The sequence below is a fragment of the Alternaria hordeiaustralica genome (genome assembly GCF_023758085.1).
Source record: "Alternaria hordeiaustralica strain BMP 2776 chromosome Unknown scaffold_9, whole genome shotgun sequence".
NCBI lineage: Eukaryota > Fungi > Ascomycota > Dothideomycetes > Pleosporales > Pleosporaceae > Alternaria > Alternaria hordeiaustralica.
The window spans coordinates 195,550-218,625 of NW_026056781.1; the positions used below are offsets into that span (position 1 = coordinate 195,550).

At 53.1% G+C, this 23,076-nt stretch overlaps 5 protein-coding genes across 5 annotated transcripts; 1 reads left to right on the forward strand and 4 right to left on the reverse strand.

Moving 5' to 3' along the window:
- Positions 1–1,232: 1,232 nt before the first annotated feature.
- On the forward strand, positions 1,233–2,120 carry J4E84_005303 (uncharacterized protein; the record flags this gene model as incomplete). Its single annotated transcript, XM_049387900.1, has 2 exons — positions 1,233–1,629; positions 1,849–2,120. The coding sequence occupies 2 exons, from the start codon at positions 1,233–1,235 to the stop codon at positions 2,118–2,120; spliced, it is 669 nt and encodes a 222-aa protein (XP_049244140.1).
- A 4,558-nt stretch (positions 2,121–6,678) lies between these two features.
- Positions 6,679–7,905, reverse strand: J4E84_005304 (uncharacterized protein; the record flags this gene model as incomplete). Its single annotated transcript, XM_049387901.1, has 1 exon — positions 6,679–7,905. The coding sequence occupies one exon, from the start codon at positions 7,903–7,905 to the stop codon at positions 6,679–6,681; it is 1,227 nt and encodes a 408-aa protein (XP_049244141.1).
- A 2,460-nt stretch (positions 7,906–10,365) lies between these two features.
- On the reverse strand, positions 10,366–11,560 carry J4E84_005305 (uncharacterized protein; the record flags this gene model as incomplete). Its single annotated transcript, XM_049387902.1, has 3 exons — positions 10,366–10,486; positions 10,539–11,276; positions 11,328–11,560. 3 exons carry the CDS (start codon positions 11,558–11,560, stop codon positions 10,366–10,368), a joined length of 1,092 nt encoding a protein of 363 aa, XP_049244142.1.
- A 4,162-nt stretch (positions 11,561–15,722) lies between these two features.
- On the reverse strand, positions 15,723–18,559 carry J4E84_005306 (uncharacterized protein; the record flags this gene model as incomplete). The annotated part of the gene is made up of 2 exons (XM_049387903.1): positions 15,723–18,040; positions 18,091–18,559. 2 exons carry the CDS (start codon positions 18,557–18,559, stop codon positions 15,723–15,725), a joined length of 2,787 nt encoding a protein of 928 aa, XP_049244143.1.
- A 1,029-nt stretch (positions 18,560–19,588) lies between these two features.
- On the reverse strand, positions 19,589–22,982 carry CHO2 (phosphatidylethanolamine N-methyltransferase; the record flags this gene model as incomplete). Its single annotated transcript, XM_049387904.1, has 8 exons — positions 19,589–19,645; positions 19,701–19,791; positions 19,848–20,815; positions 20,902–21,117; positions 21,182–21,923; positions 21,982–22,053; positions 22,106–22,691; positions 22,793–22,982. 8 exons carry the CDS (start codon positions 22,980–22,982, stop codon positions 19,589–19,591), a joined length of 2,922 nt encoding a protein of 973 aa, XP_049244144.1.
- Positions 22,983–23,076: the final 94 nt, after the last annotated feature.

A 23,076-nucleotide genomic window follows, 5' to 3' on the forward strand; every position in this document is an offset into this window, starting at 1 on the left:
AGGGGTGCGTTGTGCGGATTACGACTGGGCCCGCTGGATGGTGGATGTAGGTGAGCATTGTTGCAGGGGTGGTGTGCATGGGTATTGGGGTACGTGCTGCATGAGGAGCGCGAGCTTTGGCAAGTGCTTGCAGCAAACATGATGTGTGAACTCTGTGAAGAGGGGTCACGTATAATGCGCAATGTGAAGGCATCGGATATCACAGGTTGTGTCAATCTACGAGAGCGTAATTGTGCCGAAATACTGCGCTGGACATAGTAACCATTGGGCGCGTGCGAATAAACTTCTGCGCATTAGACACGACTGTTGTCGTGCTGTTGAGTTGAGGTCGCCCCATATTCAGGTCGGACACAGAAAATGACAGCCTTATCGTGACAGCCTCTTCCCTGACAAAATTGAAATGTGATGCAGCGATTCAAGAGGATGCCCAGGTGTCAAGGATGCCATGCGAGTCCGTGCAGTGCTAATGATCTAACAGCCCTAAATGGCGTGGCATTCCAAATTCCACGCCAACATGATAGAACCGGTAACTTTCGCAGTCCCATAACCGGTAACTTTCGCACTCCCAGAAAAGATCGTTATGTTACACGCACGCTGAAAGATGCATTAGTCGCGACACGAGGACGATCGTGGCTGACTGGTTGTCGCACCTCAATTCGGTAGACGCGGGGAAGGAGGCTGAGGAGCCATCTCCGGATTCGTCGGCGGAAGAATAGATGCGCCATGGGTACCCTGCAGCCCTGGAGGAAGCTGAAGGTTTAGCGCACGCAGTAACGTCTAACACATGGCAGCTGGGCAGCTTCCTCCCCTATTCGCCTCTCAGACAACACGCCATTTCAGCACTGTTGCTATGTCAGACCGACATTTGGTTAACGTGCTATCGTGCACTCAGCCAACCTCCAATTTGGGCTATTATCGTGGCGCGCGCACCCAGCAGCGACCGTTGCGTGTTCAGCTACGTCGTGATGGCCGTTTGAGAGCCCAAAGATAAGTCAGCGCTGTGCTGAAACGCCTCACTTCACCGAACGCTCTGACCATGACGCCTTGACATGCCGGTCGCACTGCTTGCAGTGGTGTCGTACTCATGTCAAACACGCTGTCTGTGTGAGAGGGTATGAAACAAAATAGATTTTTTCGGCCTTTTCCAAAGTCTTCATCCATTGTCCAGCTTTCTATAAAGACGGTCTTTCCGATAAAGACATTGCAATCATTATCTCGAACTCATATCAAACATGTCGACCGTATCTCAAGGCGCAAAGGTTTACCTTATCCACACTACACAACATACTCGCCCTTTCTTGACGACTGTACCTTTCATAGCTCGTGATTTCGCTGCATGGGGACACCGTGTCGATCACCACCCCGCAGACTCGGCATACATCGCTGAGATTCGATCCCGCGAGGATGTGGAACATATGAACCGCAAGGACCGCGGTGGAAGCCGGAGGACGAAGCTGATGGAGATATGGGCAACCGAAGCTGTCCGCAGGAAACGAAGGCAGCGAAGAGAAGCCCGTGGCATCGAAATCGAAACATCGATGGGAGAGGGCGGCTTCGGACCGCAAGATGCCAGAGTGAAGAAGGCTGGTGATTTGGTGCAGGATGTCATCGATGGCGTGGCTTCATTCGGTTAGTGTGCTCTATAAACCCCGATACGGTCATATGACATGAGGAATAGTACTAACAAACTACAAGAAGCTAGATACACAGCGACACCAATCCGGCAGAATACATCACCAGGATCTCCACCTACCATCATCACCACATACACACGCCATCTCTTCGCCATTAGGTACACACCAAATGCACCTCTCCCATCATGGTCGAACCCCGACATCACGTACGCAGACCAAGTCGTCTTGGAGTTCCACGACTATGAAGAGATCAGAAAGGAAGTTCTAGTCCATGCGGTAAACAGCGCTATCGGCAAGAACGAAGGCAGAATGGGCAAAGTGGAAAGATGTCCGAGAACAGCCATGAAGCGCGTGATTCTATGGGTTGACGTCGCAGATGTCTTCTTCGGAGACGTAGTACAAGACGAACGCAATGTGGAAGACAGAGATCCTGTGCCGAAGTACGAGAGAGGAGAAAGGCCGCCGGTGTATGCGGAAGAGAGATAGGCAGTCCAAACATATGATACCCAATGCATGCTTACGCATCTTTACACCATCCCTGCCTCCAACTCTCTGACCTTATAGCCCCCGCATCTAATCATAGACCACCTCCCCCCTCCTGGGACCACCCCTTTGACTCTTCGCTCCCTCCGCCATCAAGCCTTGCATGTTCCTGACCCGCACCTCGGCCATGTACTCTTGTTGTTCCACACTCATGTGTCTGAACTCATTAGGGTTTCTTCTGAATCCAAAGGTCTTGTGTATGGCGTAGCCCATGCAGACGAGTAGCCCCGCGCCGAACAGGATGAGGAGGATGATGGCGCCCTCCGGGATCGCGTAGCCGGCGTCGCGCTTCGCGAGGGGAGAGGCGGTTGCGGTATTGAGGATCGTGAAGAGGACGATTGCTGTTGTGACTGAGGATGCCATGGCTTGGATGGAGCTGGACGTAGCTGTTCGAGGTCTCGATGAGATTGTGGATACGATGTTGGGTAGTGCTTTGATCTGTTACTCCGGATGGGATCAAGACGTGTGTAACGACGGTGAAGGGACCAATCGGAGGTAGTAGAAACGACAGAGCGAGGACGCAGAGTGCCTCTAGATGACTGTATTTGTGTCTCCAAAGACGCTGACAAGGAACAGATGAAGTGCCGTCCAGTATGACCTCGGGGTGTTCCAACGTTTGGCAGTGAGTAAGTGAGTGAGTGAGTGAATGAGAATGAAAGAACAAAACCAGAGCAGTAGGCAACAGCACTTAAACAACAGACGCATAGCCCTCCGTTCCAAAACAATCGACTCCACCCAAACACTGCCTTGCCATCATCCCTTCATCCTCTATTGCCGTTATCATACTTGCGCACAGGCCATACCTTCGTACATTACCTCTTCCGACATAGCGCCCTTCCGCATCGGACGCTGGTTGGTCAACGACACCCAAGCGACCCACCTGATCTAGTCATTTCCAAGGAGAAGACCCACCATGCACGTGACTTTGCGAGCGGACCAATGAGAATGCACGAGGCTTATATGGGCGTGTCCTGAAAAGGCATCCACGCATGGGCTTGTGGCGTTTCGAGACCTGAGTATTGCTGATAATTTACATGGAACATACGAGGATGCGGTCCCGGCGAGGAAGTCCCCTGGAATCCGTGGCGTGGATGTTGTGACTGCATCCGACTTGCCGGTATCTGTCTGCACTCCATGGCTGTGCTTGCCTGCACTGAATGACATGATTTTTAACCTACTTTCGATTCTTTGAGTCAGACTGGGTCTCGGTCTTGTCTTGCGCTCCCCCGAAGTATCGGCTCTGTTCTCGATCCATGAGTACTGAACACTCGGTATCGACAAGTGTTTAAACCGCGCTATATCTTGGTACTGATTTTAGGCGAACAAGTCTTACCAGACCTGAGACCAACGATTTGACAAAGAGAATCAATTGCGATCAGGAGGTGTGCGAGACAAGGATATGAAGCTACGACAAGCCAGCGACAATAGTATATTTTCGCATTACCATGGCAGTGTACTACGAAGACCGAACCAATCTCGAATCGCATATCGTTACAAGATCCGTGGCATGTAATCGTGCAAAAGCGAATGAGTGAACGCAGCCTTGAAAAGGTTACTTTATGCTTACGTAGGGTGTCATGGGGCAGTGCGGTCTCTACCATGGTTGCTTCCTCGCTTGGACGAACCTGACATTTGAAAAGATGATTATGTTGGTTTTTGAGCTTATTCCAACATCTCCGAACAACTTCTTCCGCGAGAACATTCAATCGGAATCGAAATAATATGCAAGGAGGGCACAGCGTGACCACCGCTACGAAACACCAGCAGCTACCACCAACCGCGCGAAGAGGCCGCCCACCTGGAAGAATGGCGCACCGCGACCCTACCGGCACCGATATTGTCGACTATTGTATACGTGGCGAATCAAACCACCTCTACGAAGAACCAGATGTCGAAGAAGACATTGTATATCGCATTATCCCCGGAGATGCCGTGACGGACGAAGAACTGGACATATGCGCTGAAAACTTTTCTTCTGATTACGGCGTGTGGACTTGGAGAGCGCATCTTGTAATGGGGATGATGGCCGAGTATGGTAAGTCCTCCGGTATTATTGGAGTGTGTAGGTCGGCAGCCAAGGACGCATCGTTGACTCTGGTATAGGCAAACCAATACATATGAGTCGCGTAAGACTAAGAGCTCAATGTCTGCCTGAGGGCGCGAACAATATCTTAGTGACGGTTGTTACTAAAGACGATCGGCACGTTGGGCACTGCTTCGTGAGCCAGTGGATGCATGGGGACGATCGAGTCTGGTGGATAACACAACTGCTCGTGGTGAAACGCTATCGCAACCAGAGACGAGCTACACGAGTGAGCATCTATCACGTATCTTGATTAAGGATTTGCAACTAACATATAGTAGATGCTACAAGCCCTGGCCATGCACTACGATATCGGCAGATCTATACAAAGAGATCTTGTCGGAATAGCAACCGTGAACCCGTATAGTCTTTGTGCTATTCTTCGCGTTTTTGGTCGCGGTATCGAAGTACTGCCTTCGAAGCCGGATTGGGAGAAATGTCGCATTCGCCACACGCCGCTGCTCAGTTCCGCGTGTGAGCCTATAGTTGGCGCCGCACCAGTCAGCTACATCCGCAATGCCAAACTATCGCGGGGGAGATTGATTACAAATACTAGATTCTTTGTAGATCACGCCACATCTGAAGAAGCGATGAACAGAATCATACACAGCATGAACCAGCAGGTGTCCGGGCCGTGGGAGTGGTTATTCGGCTGCTTGGAACCTGGGTACGAATACTTGTGTATCCTCGATTATTCCTACGATCAGGAATACAAGATGGATCTGGCACTCTGTGACACACCATCGGTTCCGAATGAGCCGTATATGGGGAAGCACGTTGCGAGCCCGTCGAAAGCGCTGTTTAAAGCAGCTTTTGGCAGCTCCAGGCCGCCTGCGCAGAGCCCAATCCCGGTTCGATATGCTGACATCGATCGATACTTACTCGAGGTGCCTGAGAGTTGTGTTCTCGATCTGAACCTCAGCAATCGTGCCCATGCATCCTTGCATGGCAGTATGCGCAAACTTATCTATGAAGCCAAAGAGCTGATTGCAAAGCATTTGCGTGTTTTGCCTACCATCATGGGCGCAAAGCAGATACCAAGAGACCTTCGAAGAGTCTATCAGACGGCCAATATGATCTTCCCGTTACCGGGACAGATACAGACGTGGGGAGATTTTGTACCGTACATACATGAGGTCTTCGAACACGGCATTAACGCTGAAGCTCGCATGTTGATCCTACAGGCGATTCATTTCCAGGAGCTCCGTGAGACCGATGAGAGGGAACAAAAAGAGAGAGCGAAGAATGCCTCGGCATTAGCCAAAGCGACTAGATCGAAAGAGAAAAAACGGTCGTCGATGGACACGAAGGAGAAGCCTGGGATTGAACCGTTAGCATACGCCGCATACTCCCTCAAAGACAAAAACGAGGAGCCATTCGCAAAAACGCGAACAAAGCGTAAGCTCACGCCGACAACGCCTACTAGAAAGCCTCTGGCTCCGAAATCCCAAGGGCTATTTGGAGCAACCAAGGCGATAATGAACACCCCCACATCCACTCCTAGACATCGGGCAGCATCAATGTTCTCTTCCATGAGTCCCTTCCGGAAATCTAAAGAGCCAAAGTCACAGTCTCGACACTCTAGCATGGCGATGAAGGCATACAGCCCTGCACCAGCCATACCAGAGACGGCACCTAAACACAACTCCAGTCCAGTTGCCCAGTCTACCGTGTGGACGCCGGCTTTTGTGGCTCCCGAAACACCTGTCTCTACAGCCCTTGTTGCTCAAGGACAAGGTGAGATATATGCCGCGACAACACCACCCACAACTCCACCATCCGCTCAATCGCAGCCGAGTCTTCCACATTACATGGCCCCAACCGTGGGCTCAATGCAACGGTACGAGACCCGCAGCCCTCGGCTTTTCTATTCCGATGAGTCTGATGACTGCAGCAGGTCGAATGTTTTTGGCCAGCGTTCTCTGAAGAATAGTGCGAAGACGTTGGATCGGACGCAGGGCATGAGGGGATAAATCATTTGCTGGGGTTCAATATGCCGTGAGCCATCTTGACGACATGGTCCTCTTGGTTGTTCGAACAATCATTGATGGGTATTATTTTGTGAATTCCAACAAAATAAGAGGCTGGTGGAGGATGCAGAGTCAGGAGCGATGCTACGGCTAGTGTGGGGCATGACGCGTCTCGATGAGCTAGTGCGTGGATGGGACCTTGCTTTTCTCTCTCTTCAATCAATGTACACTTCACTTTCACGATCCGCCTAGATGGCGCTCGAAATACTGTCAACACAAAGCCATCTCATTCTCTAGGCATATTACAAGACCTTAGTGTTGCGAAACCGGTCGCTCGAACTAGGCACGAGTGTGATCCACTCGCCACTCCATATGAACGCATTCATCTATCTTACACTGACGCAAAGAAATATAGCATGGAAGCTAGTCATGAAAACCTGATCTACGCTTACAAGGCCCAGGCAGCAATAGCGAAGACGACCGACAAGCCCATGGCCATCGAGTTCACAACCGAGACCGAAGTAGCAGCTCCAGCTCCAGTACCGCTAGGGGCAGCGGTGCCAGATTGCTGAGCACTCTCGCTTCCACCGTCACTTCCGCCATTGTTACCGTTGTCGCTGTCGTTACCGCCGTCGTTGTTGTTACCGCCAGTGGTAGTGTTGCCGCTTGAAGAGCCACCAGATGAAGTGCCGTTGTTAACGGGCTCCGCAGAAGGCAATTCCTTTTGCTCCTTAGGGCAGCTGATGTCGAAGCGCGGGGTGGTGGAGAGGTTGTCGGAGACGGCGAACTTCACCTTGTTCGCGGGGTTGGCGTCGCGGAGTGTGTACCAGAAGACGTTCTTCTTGCCGAAGAGCGCGCAACCGACATCCTTCCAGTATGTCTCGGCGTTGTCCACAGTCGACTTGGCAGCACCAAAGTCTGGACCCTTGTATGCCCAACCGGTCTCGGTAACCCATACGTCCTTGCCTCCAGCAACACCCTCGGTTGCGCTGATGGCGCTGCTCAAGAGCTTGCCGGCGTTGTCAATCTTGTTGTCCAGCTCGGACTCGTAGAAGGGGAAAGCGTTGACGGCCAAGAAGTCGATCTCGTCGATGACCGCGGCGTTGGACTCGTTGACCCAAGCAGTCCAGGTGTCGACGTGGGTGATCTTGACATCCTTGAGAGGAGTGTCGGCGAGACGCTCGCGCGCGGCCTTGATGAACTCGACAATCTTCTCGGCGCTGTTACCGACACCGGCCTTGTTCCGGATGCCGGGCTCAGACACGCGGTAGAGATCCTCGGAACCGACCGACAGTCCAATGACGAGATCCGTCAGCTTGGTGCCGTATTCCTCGACGGCAGAGTTCAACGCCTTCAGCTCGTTGTCGATGTCGTCGGTTCCCGAGGCCCAGATACCGAGGAGGAGCTTGGAGTTTGTCTTGATGGCAGCAGGGAAGGCAGCAATGGGAGTGTCGGTCGTCTGCCACTGGATGTTGGAGTACAGGCGGATGGCGGTGAAGTCACCCGGCGCGCCCTCGAGGTTCTGCGCTGTGGTGACCTCCTTCTCAAAGTCGGCCTGTGTCTTGGCCTTGCCAGTGTCGTCCGAGGCTCCCGAGTTGAAGCCCAGGACGAAGTCTTGCGCAAGGGCGCCGCTGACGGTGGCCGCCGCGACGGCAAGCGCTGATACGAAACGCATTGTTGGTAAAATGGATTAAGGGAGCGACTGTAGTTGAAAAGTTGAAAAAGATTGCAAGAAGAAAGGTGTCAGAGAGTGTGGAGAGAGTGTGGAGAGTGAGATTGTTCAAGAGAGAGCAGGGCAAACCCCCGTGTAGGTTCGTGCAAACACGCGCTGGCGATCATTCACGAGCGGCTTACCCCGTAATTGCGCTCTCGGCGTCCGGGGCCGTGTGATTGGGCAGCGGTCGCACCGCGCTGGTATCAGCCTCAGCTGGGACTTGGCGCCAAGAATTGCAAGTGAGCCGTCGCTCTTCGTTTGGTGAGTCTTTGGTGCACAGCCACGCGCCTGAAACGGCGCGTAGAATGAAAGTGTTTCGGAAGCTTTTGGACGTCACGTCATAATAGGCTATCCTCCTGTCGTCTCCAGGCTCTGGCGCTTCTTATTCCCGCAGCACGTACTAACCCGACATCATGTCTACAAAGCCAATACAATACATCTCTGAACGAAGAACTTCGCTCCAAGGACGCACCAGACATCAGCACCAGTCTTGCTGGCTATGCCAACACCTATCGCGTACTGCTACGACTCAGCCGTTGTGCGACCCCCATCGCAGCTGACATGTGTTACGATGCAGTTAGGATACCCATACCTACCTACGAGCGTGTTCATCCAGAGACTGCTCAGGTGAGGATGGTGAGTAATCGACAGAGAGAGAGTTCAGTAAACATGGAGCACGTCAAGTAAACGCCATGCCACCGGAACAATCCCGGAATACCTGAAGTCTTGTGCTGAGCTGTACGTCGAACATGTTGGAACAGCCCTCCTCTTCTACGTTACACAATCTCGCTCCGTAATATAGCGAAACAGCTGCTTACATGGTAACACTCGGTATAGCTTACGCCAGAACCATCTAGGATGCGCTGTTCTAACAGCCGTGCATTCCGCTAGGATACAACATAGCTTACATTGCCCAGATATCATTCCATAGTGTACCATGCGTCTCCTAATATAGGCCCCATAACTTCCTGCCTGAATAGTAATCGTTCACCCAGTCCACCTAAGCGATCTTCCCGAATGGTAGTCGGTCATCAAGGATTCAGATAACCGATCACCTGGATTAGGATCTCAGAACGCCACATTAATCTATAAACTCTGCTTTTCGACGCTTATCAAGATGATTCGAACCGGGCAAGAGAACTCTCTGTTGGAAGTGGGGTCCAACTGATGCAAGCAGGGGGCAAATCATGGTTATTGGCGCACTCGTCACCATGGGATCGCTTGATGGGGACTAGATTGCTGCATACAAGGCTTGTGGTGTGCGGAACTATGCCGCAGGAACGACAATAGCGACCGAGGATACCTCCTTTGTTGTCATTCTTCGTGAAGCTATCAACATGACTGGCAGATGTATTCACAGACTATATGAGCCGTAAAACATCCACTGACTACCATTTGCTGTTTCGAGACTAGCATTGTGTGAAGGACCTGAAGGACGATTTGAAGGGTCGTGATGTTCCACCACGCGGACTAGGATGCCTGTGCCACTTCCCCGCTTGAGTGCTCGCTGTGCGACATCGAGTAAGCAGGTTTAGTAGGGCGCAGTCGAGATGTTCAAAGTAATGGGTAAGCGCTGAGATGAAAATGAGGACTTGTAAAGTAAAGTTCTGGGATGAGACAAGGGCGCTAACACTATACGATTACTCGCATCACACCGGTCACTACCTAGTACTTACCAAGAGCCACGGCTGATTAAGCCTTAACCTGTTGTCTAGATGTGACTCGTCCCTGAGGGGCCAACAAACTTTTCCCACTGGTATACCAGCCTCAGATGTCCCGAACAATGTTTTTGACACCCGCTGTACCCGTTGTACAGACACAACATCCACCTAGCGTGACGGGAATCTGTAGAACAAGAGCCCGACATTACGCGCTGGGAAACGCCACTTCATGCCAACCCCAGCAGATAGTCAGTTGGCTGGTACAGATATACATGCAGAGGTTACACTGCATTGCAGAAGTTTCCTCGGGAATGTACATGTACAAGCTATGAACGGAGGTGTAGTTACGGCACTACGTCGTTTGGCTTACACATCATATTCGTACACGCTGAGAGATGGAAGAAGTCTTGAGAGAATTTAGAGCACCTGTCGCTTTCTGCGGCCAGTGTTGTAGTGGAATCAATACCAAACCAGTGGGCAGTAGAGGGGCAAAGCATGAAGGTGGGGGCTGTACGACGTGTTAATGCTGATTCATTGTGAAACAAGACCCTCAGCCGCGCAGTGATGATAGCGAGCGCGGGAGTGGATGGGTTATGGCCGTGAGTCCACGCGTCCAAGTACAGGCGGTTGACGGCCATTGGTATCACTGTCAAGCAAAGCATAACACTGGTGCAAAGATACGGTAAGAAGATCTCGAAAGAATCGGCAACCGGCGTATATTATCCTGTTCGAGTGTTGGCACGCAATCGGCACTGCACTCTCAGGTAGCCTCAGCTGCAGATGGAGCCGAATTGTCATCAACATCCATCGCTCGCAGCTTAGCCTCCACAGCCGCAACGACCTGGGAATCGAAATGCTCACCTTTCTCAGGTTTCCGAACACTGTGATATGTTAGCAATGACCGCTTGTGACTTCGTGTAGATGTACACTCACGGTGATCTTGTACACTTGTCGCATCTCTCATGCCCACATCCAGGACATTGCGGCGAATTATTGTGAAAGAGGCCATTGCACTTCTCACACTGCCAGCGCACCCTAGTCCTCGGCTTTCGCCAGGTCCGTCTGAATTTCTCCAGCTGTTTTTCCACCTCCGTCTCGCTGTCAGGCTCAGCATCGCCCGGGTAGCCATCAGGCCATTTGCTGAGCTTGGCTGGCTCGCGCGGGCATTTCGTACATCGGACATGTTGGCATGAATTGCAGACATTCGCCGTTGCGGGAACGAACAAATTCTCGCACACATGACAGTTACGTCTGATGCGTTGTCTCGCAGGTTGATATACCAACTCGTCGCCGCCACGAGTCCGGATGGTGAGCATTCTCTTTCGCTTGGGTTGCTCCATACCCTCTTTCCCGGCTTGCTTCTCTTCCGGCGTCTTCTTCTTGGGGAAACGAGGGCACTTCTTGCACCGCTTGTGCTCGCATTGCAGGCACACCTTGTCGGAGCCGTAAAGGGTTCCGCAGCGGTGGCAGCTGCGATGGACACGCATACGGATCGATTTCTCGACACGCTGAACGGTGGGCTTTGGAGCTGGTGCAGCGATCCACTCGTGCGACTCAAGAGTGAGGCCGTACTTGGCGAATAGGGCGCGGGCTCTCTCTTGCTGCATGGCGTTGCGATCCATCTCCTTGGTAATTGGAGTTGATGGTACTGACACGGCGGGAGTGATGGGTCTTGTTGAATTAGTACACATGTTTTCAACAATACCGCGTTATGAAACTCACGTGGCAGGTGCGACTTCCGGGATGGCTTGGTCCGGCTGCGCAACTTCCTTCTCGACAGGCTGTTGCTGCGCGACTTGAGGAGTTGACGATGCCTCGGGCGCCAGGGTCGGTACACTTTTGTTTGATTTCTCCCTCTTGAACACAGTGCTCATCCGCTTCACATATTTGCCCAGGGTGCCGCGTTCCGCATTCTTGCCCTTGTCCACCGCTCCAGTATCTGCTGGTGTCGTCATGGTTGGCGTCGCAAAGATGTGCAGGCGAAATGGTGATGCAACAAAGGGGCGCTGCTAACTTATGAATATAGTTGGCCTGGACCCAAACACATGCGATCCGGTGACGAGGTTGCGCCGTTGAAAGTCAGCCCTGCATGCAGCTCAACTAAAAATCCCTGGAGTCTGGCCACTGGAACGTGTCGGGACACCGAAGGTTTGGTAGGCGGCAATCTATTCGACGGTCAAGGACAACCCTGAGAAGTGTAAACTGGCGTACTGGCAGTTTTAACCGTTTGTCAAAGCTGGCCGGCGAGACCTGGCGATGGCGATGTGACGAAAGGTGGCGGTCCACAAGTTATGTATGTATGTGCAGAGCGGCGCGCATCAGACCATGACCCGGCTTCCCAGTGCGCTGGAATCGACCCCGAACTACACAAGCGTGGCTGAGAAAAAGCGCGAGCCGTTGGCTACAAAAGCGGACAACATCAGGGCACTGCCTGCTGGACTGGATGCGACTTCTGCGGCTGACTACGGCGAGGGACGTTTTATCGCTGGGAAAACCGCCGGGGAAGACGAATAGCAACGAGCAGTCCAGGGCTCAGGTTGTGCACGGGGAACAGTCGCACACGACGGCTGCATGCATTCTGGCTGCAACCGAGCCTGCGTCGCTGTTTGGTGCCCACGGCTCGATGTCTGCTGCGGGATCGCGGCGGCGCTGCGTCCATTCCAGGCATCGATCAGTCGGCTTGCCAGCGGCCACCATGACGGAACCAGGGCCTGCGCCGCTCCGCGGAACATTGTGCCCGCATCCTGGGGGCCTCCACCCACCACGGTTTGGCAGGGCTCAAGAGCCTCTGAACCCACAAATCAGGTCGACACTGTAGCACGTTGGAACTCTGCCTCAGCAGACCCTTTCCCTTTCACCTCTCACCGGGGAACATCCAATCGATGGCTGGGCACACCCCACACGGTGCGGCGTTGCACTGTACTGTCTAGACAGCCTGACCCAACACGCTTTACCCAGCAAATGAGCGCCTGGATTCCGCGACGTATTGCATTTATCTGCAGCGCTGGATTCAGCAAATCCATGCGCAATCACATCGCTCCATCGGTTGCATCGCACCTGCCAAGAGACACAGTGCAGCACCTTCAGCAGCCGGCTTAGTACGCTGCAGCCGGTAATGCACTTGCAGACAATCCGCTTGCTGCGCTGGCAGCCTGGCACACACCTGGGCACGTCGGCCGTTTCGTCCTTGAGATGAAGAGGCCAAGCGACGATGTCATCGACGCTGCAAGAGGTGCTGTTCCGCCGAAATTCTCGCCGCCGGTGGGCTTTTGGGCATGTATGCAGCTCTACCCATGGGCTGGATCGGGGCTTATGGCGGACAGTTGGGAAGCCATGGTGCCATATCGAGTCTGGCAACGACGACTTCCCAAGTGCAGCGCCGATCCGTGCTGTTTCAACCAGCCCATGCCATCGGTGGAGAAGCTTATGTAACTATGGCTGGCCCGATGACCTGGGTGGTGTGGGGATCACGCCCCTCTTCGCTTGCCGCTTGAAGAGTCGGCAGCAGCAAGCTTTCATTAGCAGTCGAGCCGAACTCTAACTTTCCCTCCCCGGTGGTTTCTGCGTCTTCCATCGACAGCCCATCATTCCCTTGCTGGTACCTTGTACTGCAGCACGTGCGGGCGTGTACCGCGCGCGCGAGCAATCAACGGCAACTTCCGCCGCCGGCCGAGCCGGCATCACCGCTGCTGGCCGCCGTTGCTGCCCTTATCGATCGCAGTATTCCAGCATTAACATGCCTCGGGCCCCGCGCGACGCGTACTAATCCTAGACGACTGCGACATTCCAATGCGACGTCGAAGCCGCTCTGCATCTCGGTGCACATTGCCGAAATTGCATCCCATGTAGGCGCTTCGTGAGATTGACATGGCCTTTTTCTGGCGGAGGCTCGAATTCATTAGGTTTGAGTAAAATGGCATATTGTTGATGCACCATATTACAGAAGTCCCAACAACAGAAAGGCCTAGCAATTCCGATATCGTGAGACGGAGCACGGCACAGGTCCATCGGCTACACATTACAATACGCCGCAAGTCTCTGATACTAGAGCCCCTCAACATCATGAACGGTTCCTCTGGTTCGACTCAGTCTTCGCGAGATCCTGTCACATGGAAAAAATGCTGGAACAGACCCATCACCACGTCTCACGATAAGCAACTTCCCCTCAAAGCCAAGCGCGATCGACTTTGGAAGGAGCAGACAACCTTGCGAACAAATGAATACTAAACATCAAACCCAGGTATAATTGTTGCTACGCTCCGTCGTGAGGCTACAACAATCGTCTACCAACGTCGCCTCGCTGTGCAAGATTTGTTGCAGGGTCTCTGAAACGCCAACAAGTACCGTGGTGGAGATGGCGGTACGGCAAAGCTTGACTCAGTCGTCTGGGCCAGAACATCACCGTAAGAGTAAGTTAGGGGGTAGGTCCCCGTGCGCCGCGCAGCGCTCAGTCCTCTTCCGCCTCCGCACCATTCCGTCCCACCCTTTCCCGGTATTTTGGGTTGCAACGGTTGGGTGTTGAGCTCGCTTTCGGAAGCTGCTATAGGAAGATCATCCACGTATCGCTCGAACGGGCAGGGTCTGTCACCGAGGCTTCCGGAAGGGTGACGCGTGCTCGGAACCGCCCATCTCCGCTGTGCAAGGCGTGGAGGATTGAATGGCTCGCAAAGTATTCGGAGATGTGACAATGTGGTAGCATCACCGGCTGGACGCTACGACTTCGGTCAATATTCGATATGCTTTCATCTCTTCGCCCTCCGAAGTAATAGCATCGCTTTCGATGATTACGAGTCTCACATCAGGTTGAAGGGAGTTATCGCGCTATTTCATTCGTATTCTGATAACACGAGCAACCAATGGAGCAATCAAGAGAAGACAACGAAAAGATGATCAAAAACACACAATGACTAGAATCTTCGACGAGAGTGACACATACGGAGTACAGACACGTATTGTCATGAAAGATCTTTCGCACATAAGATTCGTTAGACCACTTTTCAATATTCGATCTTTGTGGTCACGAGTTCAAGGGACCCATATTGTAGCAATCTCAACACACAAAAGGCTGCGCATCTTACACCAAGGCGGCTTCGGAACAGTCATAGACATTGTCTGAGTCTTTTCAGTGCTGATGAAAACAAAGGCTGAATGCCACATGGCAAAAGGTGTGTGGTCTACAAGTCTTGAGCGAAGTCGGGAAGCTTGCCGCAATCGACTTGAGCATGCCCCTCATCACGAGCCATGTATCGTCTAGGTAGCTACAGATCATGACGTTGACATTGTGTGAGCCATAGCCTCCCCGTCTTCGTTTTCGAGATTCCACACATTTTGGCACTCTCTTCCGCCTTGAATTCACTCCGCTTTTATGTGGAAGACATGGGTCTGGGTCATGTAATTAGTGGATAATAACGCACATGAAAAGATCCGAAGGTCTTTTTTCCGCGCAACGTAAAGCAGTGCTGTGAGTGTACTGTAACTTTTGGGTTCGTCCACCGCGCCGAGCGCACGAGACCATGCTACTGAAGTCTGGAAGTGTGTTGGGAGAACCAGAAAGCACCACGATCAGCAACATGAGGCTCTTGGGGTGAATCAAGTCGTCCGTCGCCTTCATGAGATTATTCCCGGCATACTTCCAGCTCGCTAACGGAAAACTATGGCATTCAGTCATTCTGTTGAATCATTCTTACCCTAGACAGGCGCCCATGCCAGGGTGACGGACATATTTCGGAACAAACCGATGTGGTATCGAAAATATGACTGTATGCCCGGGCAGCAGGAAGCTTTCTCCCTTCTAACTGATTACATAGCGTGATGTTTTGTTGACAAGGCCGCAATCGTCACCGATCGTGCGTGAACAATCATCCTCGACGAGGTTGCAATTCAATGAACATGACAGCAAGGCTAGGGAGAAGTATCTTAAACACATGGGGGTCGAGTGAGAATAACCTGACACGCAACGGGCAAGGAACAGCAGTGATGAGTAATGTGAGAGATGTGAGTATAGGCAGCTAATAGAGTATACACAGACCGATAGTAACGAATGCAACGCTAAATGCAAGACACCAATCCAACGCCTTACCAACCCCACCAAAACCCATCACTCAGACAATCTACAACCTACAATCTGCTCTCCCATCCCCTCCTTCCGTCTTCGCCCTCCCATCTCTCGGGCCAAACCTTGCCCAATGCCTCCCAGATGTGGCCTACAAACTCAATCTTAAGACCCTGGGTAACTTCTAACGGTAGATCCCTTGCATCCTTTCTATTGCCTTCGGGTAAGAGTACTCTTTCGACGCCTGCCCTCAACGCTCCAATCAGCTTCTCTTTGATACCACCGACAGGCAGTACCCTTCCGCGGAGGGAGATTTCACCAGTCATGGCCAGTGTAGGCGGAACGGGCTGGTTAGAGAAGAGGGAGATGAGGCCGACGGTGTGCGCAAGACCGGCACTGGGGCCGTCTTTGGGAATAGCGCCAGAGGGGCAGTGGACGTGGATGCTACGACTCTTCATGATGTCTTCATCGTGGCTTGCACTCAGACCGAGATCAAATGCATGCGCCTTGACCCAAGTCAAAGCTACCTCTACACTCTCCTTGAGTACGTCGCCCAGCTTGCCGGTGAGCTGGACACGGCCTGAGCCGGGCATATCTGCAATCTCGATGAACAGGATAGAGCCTTGGCCGCCGGTGCTATATGCGACTAGCCCTGTAATGACACCTGGGCGGGAAGATTGCTCAGTGAGCTCTTCGGCGAATTTTTCGATGCCGAGCGTGGTATCGAGGTCTTCCAATGTGACAACAGGGGAGTATGCTGCGAGAGTATTTGTGTCTTTCGCCGTGGCGTATTCGACGGCTTTGGAACGACAGACGGAGCCGATCTCGCGTTCGAGATTTCGCACACCGGACTCGCGTGTGTAGGATGTGATGATTTTGTCGAGCACGTCGGTCGGGATGTTGAGGTTCTCGTGGTGGAGACCATTGCTGGTGATCTGCTTCGGAATCAAATGTCTTGATGCGATGTGCCTCTTCTCGAGTGTAGTGTAACCGGAGAGCTGGATGGTTTCCATACGATCGAGGAGCGGTGGGGGAATGGTATCGAGCGAGTTGGCGGTGGCGATGAAGAGCACCTTGGAAAGGTCAATAGGAATGTTAACGTAGTGGTCTGTGAAGGTATGGTTCTGCTCTGGATCGAGCACCTCGAGCATGGCTGCACCGGGGTCGCCATTGTGGTTCGACATGCCTAGCTTGTCGATTTCGTCGAGCAGGAAGACTGGGTTTGCAACGCCGACCTTCTTCAGTCCGCTGACGATGAGACCAGGCATAGCAGCGACATAGGTCCTACGGTGGCCGCGGATCTCTGCCTCATCGCGCACACCACCAAGTGAGATGCGATGGAACTTGCGACCAAGTGCGGTAGCAACTGACTTGGCCAATGAAGTCTTTCCTGTTCCTGGCGGCCCGACGAGCAGCAGGATTGGCGACTTGTCGACCATGCGCTTCTTCTCCAACAGCCGCAGCTCAGCCTCGGATGGTTCCTTTGCAACCTTGTCTTCGGGGTCTTGTTCCTTGACCTCGTCATCTCCCTCTGGTGTATCGGCGAGAGCGCGGATCTGATCGTCGATGGTCCTGTTTGCCTGCTCCTTGAGCTTGAGCACTGCCAGATACTCAAGTAGTCTCTTCTTGATCTTCTCAAGACCATAGTGATCGCCGTCGAGCTGCTTCTTTGCCCTGACCAGTGTAGTGGCATCGAGTTGATCGACTGTCGTTTTGGTCCAGGGGATTTCGGCGAGGTTCTCGAGGTAGTTCCTGCAGACCTGGTATTCTGCTTGTGCGGGGTTCATCTTCTGCAGCCTCGACAGCTCGCGCTGAGCCACCTTGTCAGCATCTGGAGACAACTTGGCATCTTGGAGCCTCTTCTTCAGCTCGTCAATCTCGTTGGGCTCTTCTTCACCGGCCTGTTGCTGCCCGCCGCCTGGGAAGCCGCCAGGAAATCCGGCTGGGAGACCGCCGCCCATCTTGCCTCTTCTTGTCAGGGCTTCCTGCTGCAGCCGTCGCAGTGTGTCCATGTCCAAGCTGCCGCCCTGCGTCTGTGTTGTTGTGACAGTCATGCGTGTGTTGCCTTGGATGCTGCCGATCTGGCGCTGGAGAATCTCGATGACCCTATCCACTCTCTTTTTGACGTCTACGGCTGCCAGAACGCGCAGCGTCTCCTCGTGTGTACTCTCCACCACGTTGGCCATGAAGTCGGCCAGCGCGCCAGCCTCTGACAAGTCTTTCCTTGTGATGTACATCTCGAGTCTCCGAGCGACAATTGGCGAGAGGGTGACTTGTGGAGTGCGCGGCAGAATAGCGGAGAGGCGGACGAGGGCGAGCAGCTCGCGCGACAGCTGCTTGAGGAGGTTGAACTGGTTGAGGAGGTCTGCACTCGCGATGTCGACTGTGCTAGTCAGTATGCGTGCAGGCCCAATTCAAACGGTGTATACGTACTGTACTCGTCGACGGCCATAAGCTCTCCCTCGAAGTACGGCCTCTCCTGAACGACATCGACGACCTGCACCCTCTCGAGGCCCTCGACCACCAGGCTCAGATCGCCCTGCCGCCGTCCTTGAACACCGCTGACCTTGGCGATGCAAGCATAGCCATAAATGTCTTTCTTAGTCGCCTGCATGGGATCGCTCTCGAAGGCCGTCTTGTCCCCCTGATGGCCATCGTCGATCAGCAGCTGGCCGTCCGGGCCCAGCGTGTTGGACTTCAGCGGCACGCAGGCGACCGTGATAGCCGCGTCGGGCTTCGCGGTAGGGCTAATGCTGTATATCTTGGCGAGGATGGCGGCGACATCGGAGCGGTTGGTGATTGGGATCTTGAGGGTTGTGCCCGGGAGGACGGCGAGCGGCGGCGCGAGCGGGATGAGCGGGAGCACCTTGGTGCTGGTCTTGGAGGAGCCTTTTCCCATCATGAGGTGCTAACGGCGAGTTGCTGGCGGGATGGGGCGAGCGTGTGAGCGAGGAAGGCGCAGTGTCGCGTGGTGACGTGCGGACCCGCTGGGCACTGTCGCTGGTGCGGACTCCCGAATGCGAAGGATGAGAGGGTACCAAATGGACGGTGCAGAACAAAGAGACGGCGCACCAACGTGTTTCACGCAAACAAGTACACCACTATGTCGCGCTCGCAAGCTGAATTGTCCTGTAGATAAGAGCGTCAATGCGACGGCGATATGGTCGGCGCAGGAGGCGTGACAGCTTCCAGAAGATGCTCTCACGGGCCAGACCGAGGTTAAACCAGCCGGCGCGAATCACGCCCATCACGACGCCATCGCCATCGCCATCACCATCTGATAAGATCATCTCCGCATCCAGCTCGCAATCTTGCCGTCACCGCACTGCTTTGACACCTTGTCCACGAATGCATTGGGCATTAGTTCTCGAGCCATGCACTTTACCCTGCGTGTGTCGTCACGTTTCAGCGTTAAAATCGACCTTGATGGGGCGTGAGGGAACAGCAAACCCAAACCGGGCAACGAGTACGGTGCTACACAACCATATGTGACTAAGCTGTGCATGCCGTCGCAAAGTCTTCCCATATAATTCCTTGGGCTTTTGTATTATAAGAACGACTGGCTACGCGAACGTATCTTGTTGCAAGGTGTCGCTCAAATCACATGACGCTAATACAGTAACCTTACGTTTACCAAGGTACTCAAAATCAATCGATTCTTTTTATGCTCATGTACACCTCCTACTCTACACCGTACACCGCATGTATTCACAACTCTAACGCACCCTCCATGTACATGGGCCAACCGCCTCAAGACGCATGTCGCCGTCTGTGTGCGCCACGTTTGTCTTCGCAAGACGTGCATGACACCCTACCCTTGTTCGTTACCGAGACGAAGGGCCATTTTCTACAAGTCTCCTCTATCAAGACAATGCCCAGCTTCTGCTATTGTCTCAATGAACCAATCGCGGGTGTACCGTACAAGCTTTCCTCAACCCATGGTTGGGGTGTTCCTACCGTGCGTCGCCGACGACATACTGTAAGGGGCCTGCCATTCGCCGTTAGTGACCCAGTCTCCATGCTGTAGCTCGCGAATGGCTCACCAAGACTTTCTTGGCGTTGAGAATCCTCCAGGCCAGATTCTTGACCGTTCCATCGGCTTGTACCACCTCAGGAGCGAACTCGATACCGAACCTGGATATCGTTAGTCACATGATCCAGACAACGACGCACCAAGGGAGAGAACTTACATTTGGTGGACTGCGAAGACAACACGTCGCGCAAATTTGCCATCTCGCTCAACCAAACTGCCAAACGTTTCTTCGGCCGTCGATGGCGCGATTTCAGGGTCGCGGTCAAAGCAGTTCTGGATGACTGGAAGCAGCGCTTCCTCCACCGCACGCTGAATCGTGCCGTTGGCGTCCACTTCAACGTCCGTCTCATCAAACTTGGGGATTCGGATCTCGAAGGCTTGTGAGAGCGCCATGACGTGATGTCGACCACCATGGTGATACCGGAATTCGAACACACCAGTAGTCCACCAGAGCTTGTCTCCACGGAACTCGACCTCGCCAGTGTAGCAATCAGATGACTCCTCATCCGTATTATCGGCTGGTACGAGCTTGTCCGAGACCAAAATGCCATCGTCAGCTCTCGTCGAGTCAAAGACATCAGGGTTGGTGGCTACCCATCGCCCGTTGGAACTGATGCGCGTAACTTCCCGAGACTGGTTGTCAGCAACCATGTACAGGCCAATCCAGTCTTTCTTGCTGTGGTTGATAGGTGCCTGCCAGCGAACCCTGATGGGTGCACCGTACTCAAGAATGAGTGTCTTGAAACCATTTGTACGAACAGCTGGTGTTCTTGCCAACTCTCCTTCACGACCACCGCTCTTTTGCTGCTCCACTATCGGTGGGGAAAGGGTACCCTCGACCTCGAGCCTGTATTGCTTCGCATCCAGACCTACGGGTTCCGACGAACGCCCGCTGACGGGAATGCGCGTTGGGTAAGATTTGAATCGGCTTGTTGTATCCTTGATCAAGGCATCAACATGGGCAGCCACTTTGGGCCTTACATTATCCAGAAGTTCTTCGATGAATTCCATAGTAGAGTTGAGGTACTCGTCGGCTGCCGACTGCCACTGGCGTACTGGGTCTGGTAGTGCTTGGCGTACGGTTTTACTGACTCCCGACATCTCACGTAGGTTTCGCCCGTACAACTAAGCATAGACTGTTAGTAAAGTGCTGGTCAAGGTAACGTATTGTACGTCGAAAAGACCCTTGACTAAAGGAATGCTGAACCTACCTTGATGACATGAGGCTTCTCGACAAACTGGAGGAACGCGAGGTTGAGGACATGGGCGGTCGTAGCAAGATAGAAGATGGCGGGGTTCCAAGTAATGAGAGCTACGCCCCAGACGCCAGCCAATCCGAGAACTCGTTCAGGATTGTTCAGGAAACGATAAATACCGGAGTAAGTCAGTGACCTTGAAGGCGGGTCGAAGAAGAAGTCGCCACAAAACTGCAGAGATGGAGATGCAGTGTTAGCATATATCCTACATGCACTTCAAACTTCCAAGACTTACCCATCCAAACTCGCCCAGAGACTCGTAGATGCTCATGGCAACCCAAAGCTGAAGTACAATCATACCCGAGCCAAGGACATGTCGGAAAAGCGTGAGGCCATTGAGACCATCAGCAGGAAGACTGTACATCTTCCATGCTACGGCGAGAAATGAGGCGTGGCTCATGGTCATGCTCATGTGGTATAGGGATTTCCATTGGCGCCAGGCTTCCTCCTTCGTGTCGCCGTACTTGATGAAATGTTTGGTCCAGTTCTTCTTCTTCGACTGCCGGTCTAGAATGTAGCCTAATCCTAGCGCGTACCAGAGCCGCCACCCGAAGGCGTTGATGAAGAGAAATGTTCTTACCAACCAAGTGTTGGGTGTTAGTGTCGCCAAGCACATCATGTAGAACGAAAGCAATACTACCGTAAGATCAATAGATCGATGAAAGTCCGTGTTCAGAGGCCCTACAATGTGGTGCGTTTGGGCTGGTTGGTGCTTGGTGGGATCGTAGGCGGTATCAGAGAAGGCGACATCAGACTGGCTAGTTTTAGGCCGGTCTTCGAGCTGGAGATCTCCAGAATTATGGCGCGTACGGCGAGGAGGCGGCGGGTTGTACAAGCGGTTTATGTGAGGCTCCTCTACTATGGAGAGGAAGGCAAATTGGGCTGCATGGGCGATAATCGAGATTGCTAGGACTTTGTAGCTTGCCATCATGAGGGCAATACCATAGTATCCAGCATAGCCTATTGAATACATGGGACTGGTGGACCGGCGAGTTAGTGTCTTTTTCAAGCGGAAAGTAACATGGAGCCTCTTACTGCGGTGCCATCTCAAAGACGCCATCGAAGGTCAGGCTTTGGTCAATGAGGTAGAAGAAATCGCCCCAATACCTGTCTCGCATGTTAGACGTCTATCTTTCAGAGCCAAGGAGGGGTCCCCAACCAAGCGAAGTCCTTGACAACTCTGTGGGCGTCCAACTTGACCCACAGGTTGAAAAGGAATAAAACAATGCCAGTCGTCCAGCGCAAAATCCACAAAAAGAAGCTTTCTTGGGGACGGTTGAAGCAGGCGAGGGCGAATAGGCAGTATGAAACAAAGTCACACATGAGTATAAGGTCTACTACGCGCCTAAACACGAGCCACGTGTTGTACTCAAGCGGCGCTTCGTCGAAGTTATAGTCGTTGGGGATCTTGGTCTCTAGTTCCCGCTTGAGGAGCTTATACAGGGCGGGGTGTGGGTTCTTGCCAGATTCAGGCTTCTCGAAGACATGGCTTTGTTTCGCCCAGAGGACGAGACGGTTGTGTTTAGACTGGCCATCGAGCAACCAGCCAATACCGGCATTATAACCGGCGCGCCAGAAGAGGAAGATGATTGCGAATATGGGTATGCGGGCGCTTTTGGGCAGTACGAAGAAGGTCAAGATCAGGGCAGCAAGCACGGCGAGGACTGCTATATCGGACAGGTTCTTGGGTTGCGAGGGCGAGAGCAGCTGCGAGACCATGTCGTGAGTCTGTGGAACGATGAAGACTAGACGTGTGGTGTTAGTATGAGTAGTTCGTGGTACAAGCGGACACGCTATGCATGCATGGTAATTGCTTTGCTTCGGTGCAGCACCAGGGGAGACGTACCTGTACCGTCTGGAGTTCTTCCATAGGTGCGTTTCTTGCTGACATCTTTATGATTCTTGTCTTCTTGGTCGTTCAGCTCCAAGACCTTTTGCTTAGCATCGTCTGCGTTGCTGAGATGCAGCGGCTTAGCCGACGGCCGCTCGCGTAGCTGGCTATCGTCGGCGCTGGACCCATTGCCAACATCAGCCATGTTGGATGAGACGAAGCAATGGAAAAGGTATCGATTCTTGCAGCACCCGCCAGGTGAGGGGTTCGCCGGTTGATATTGCTGCGACGGCTGCGGC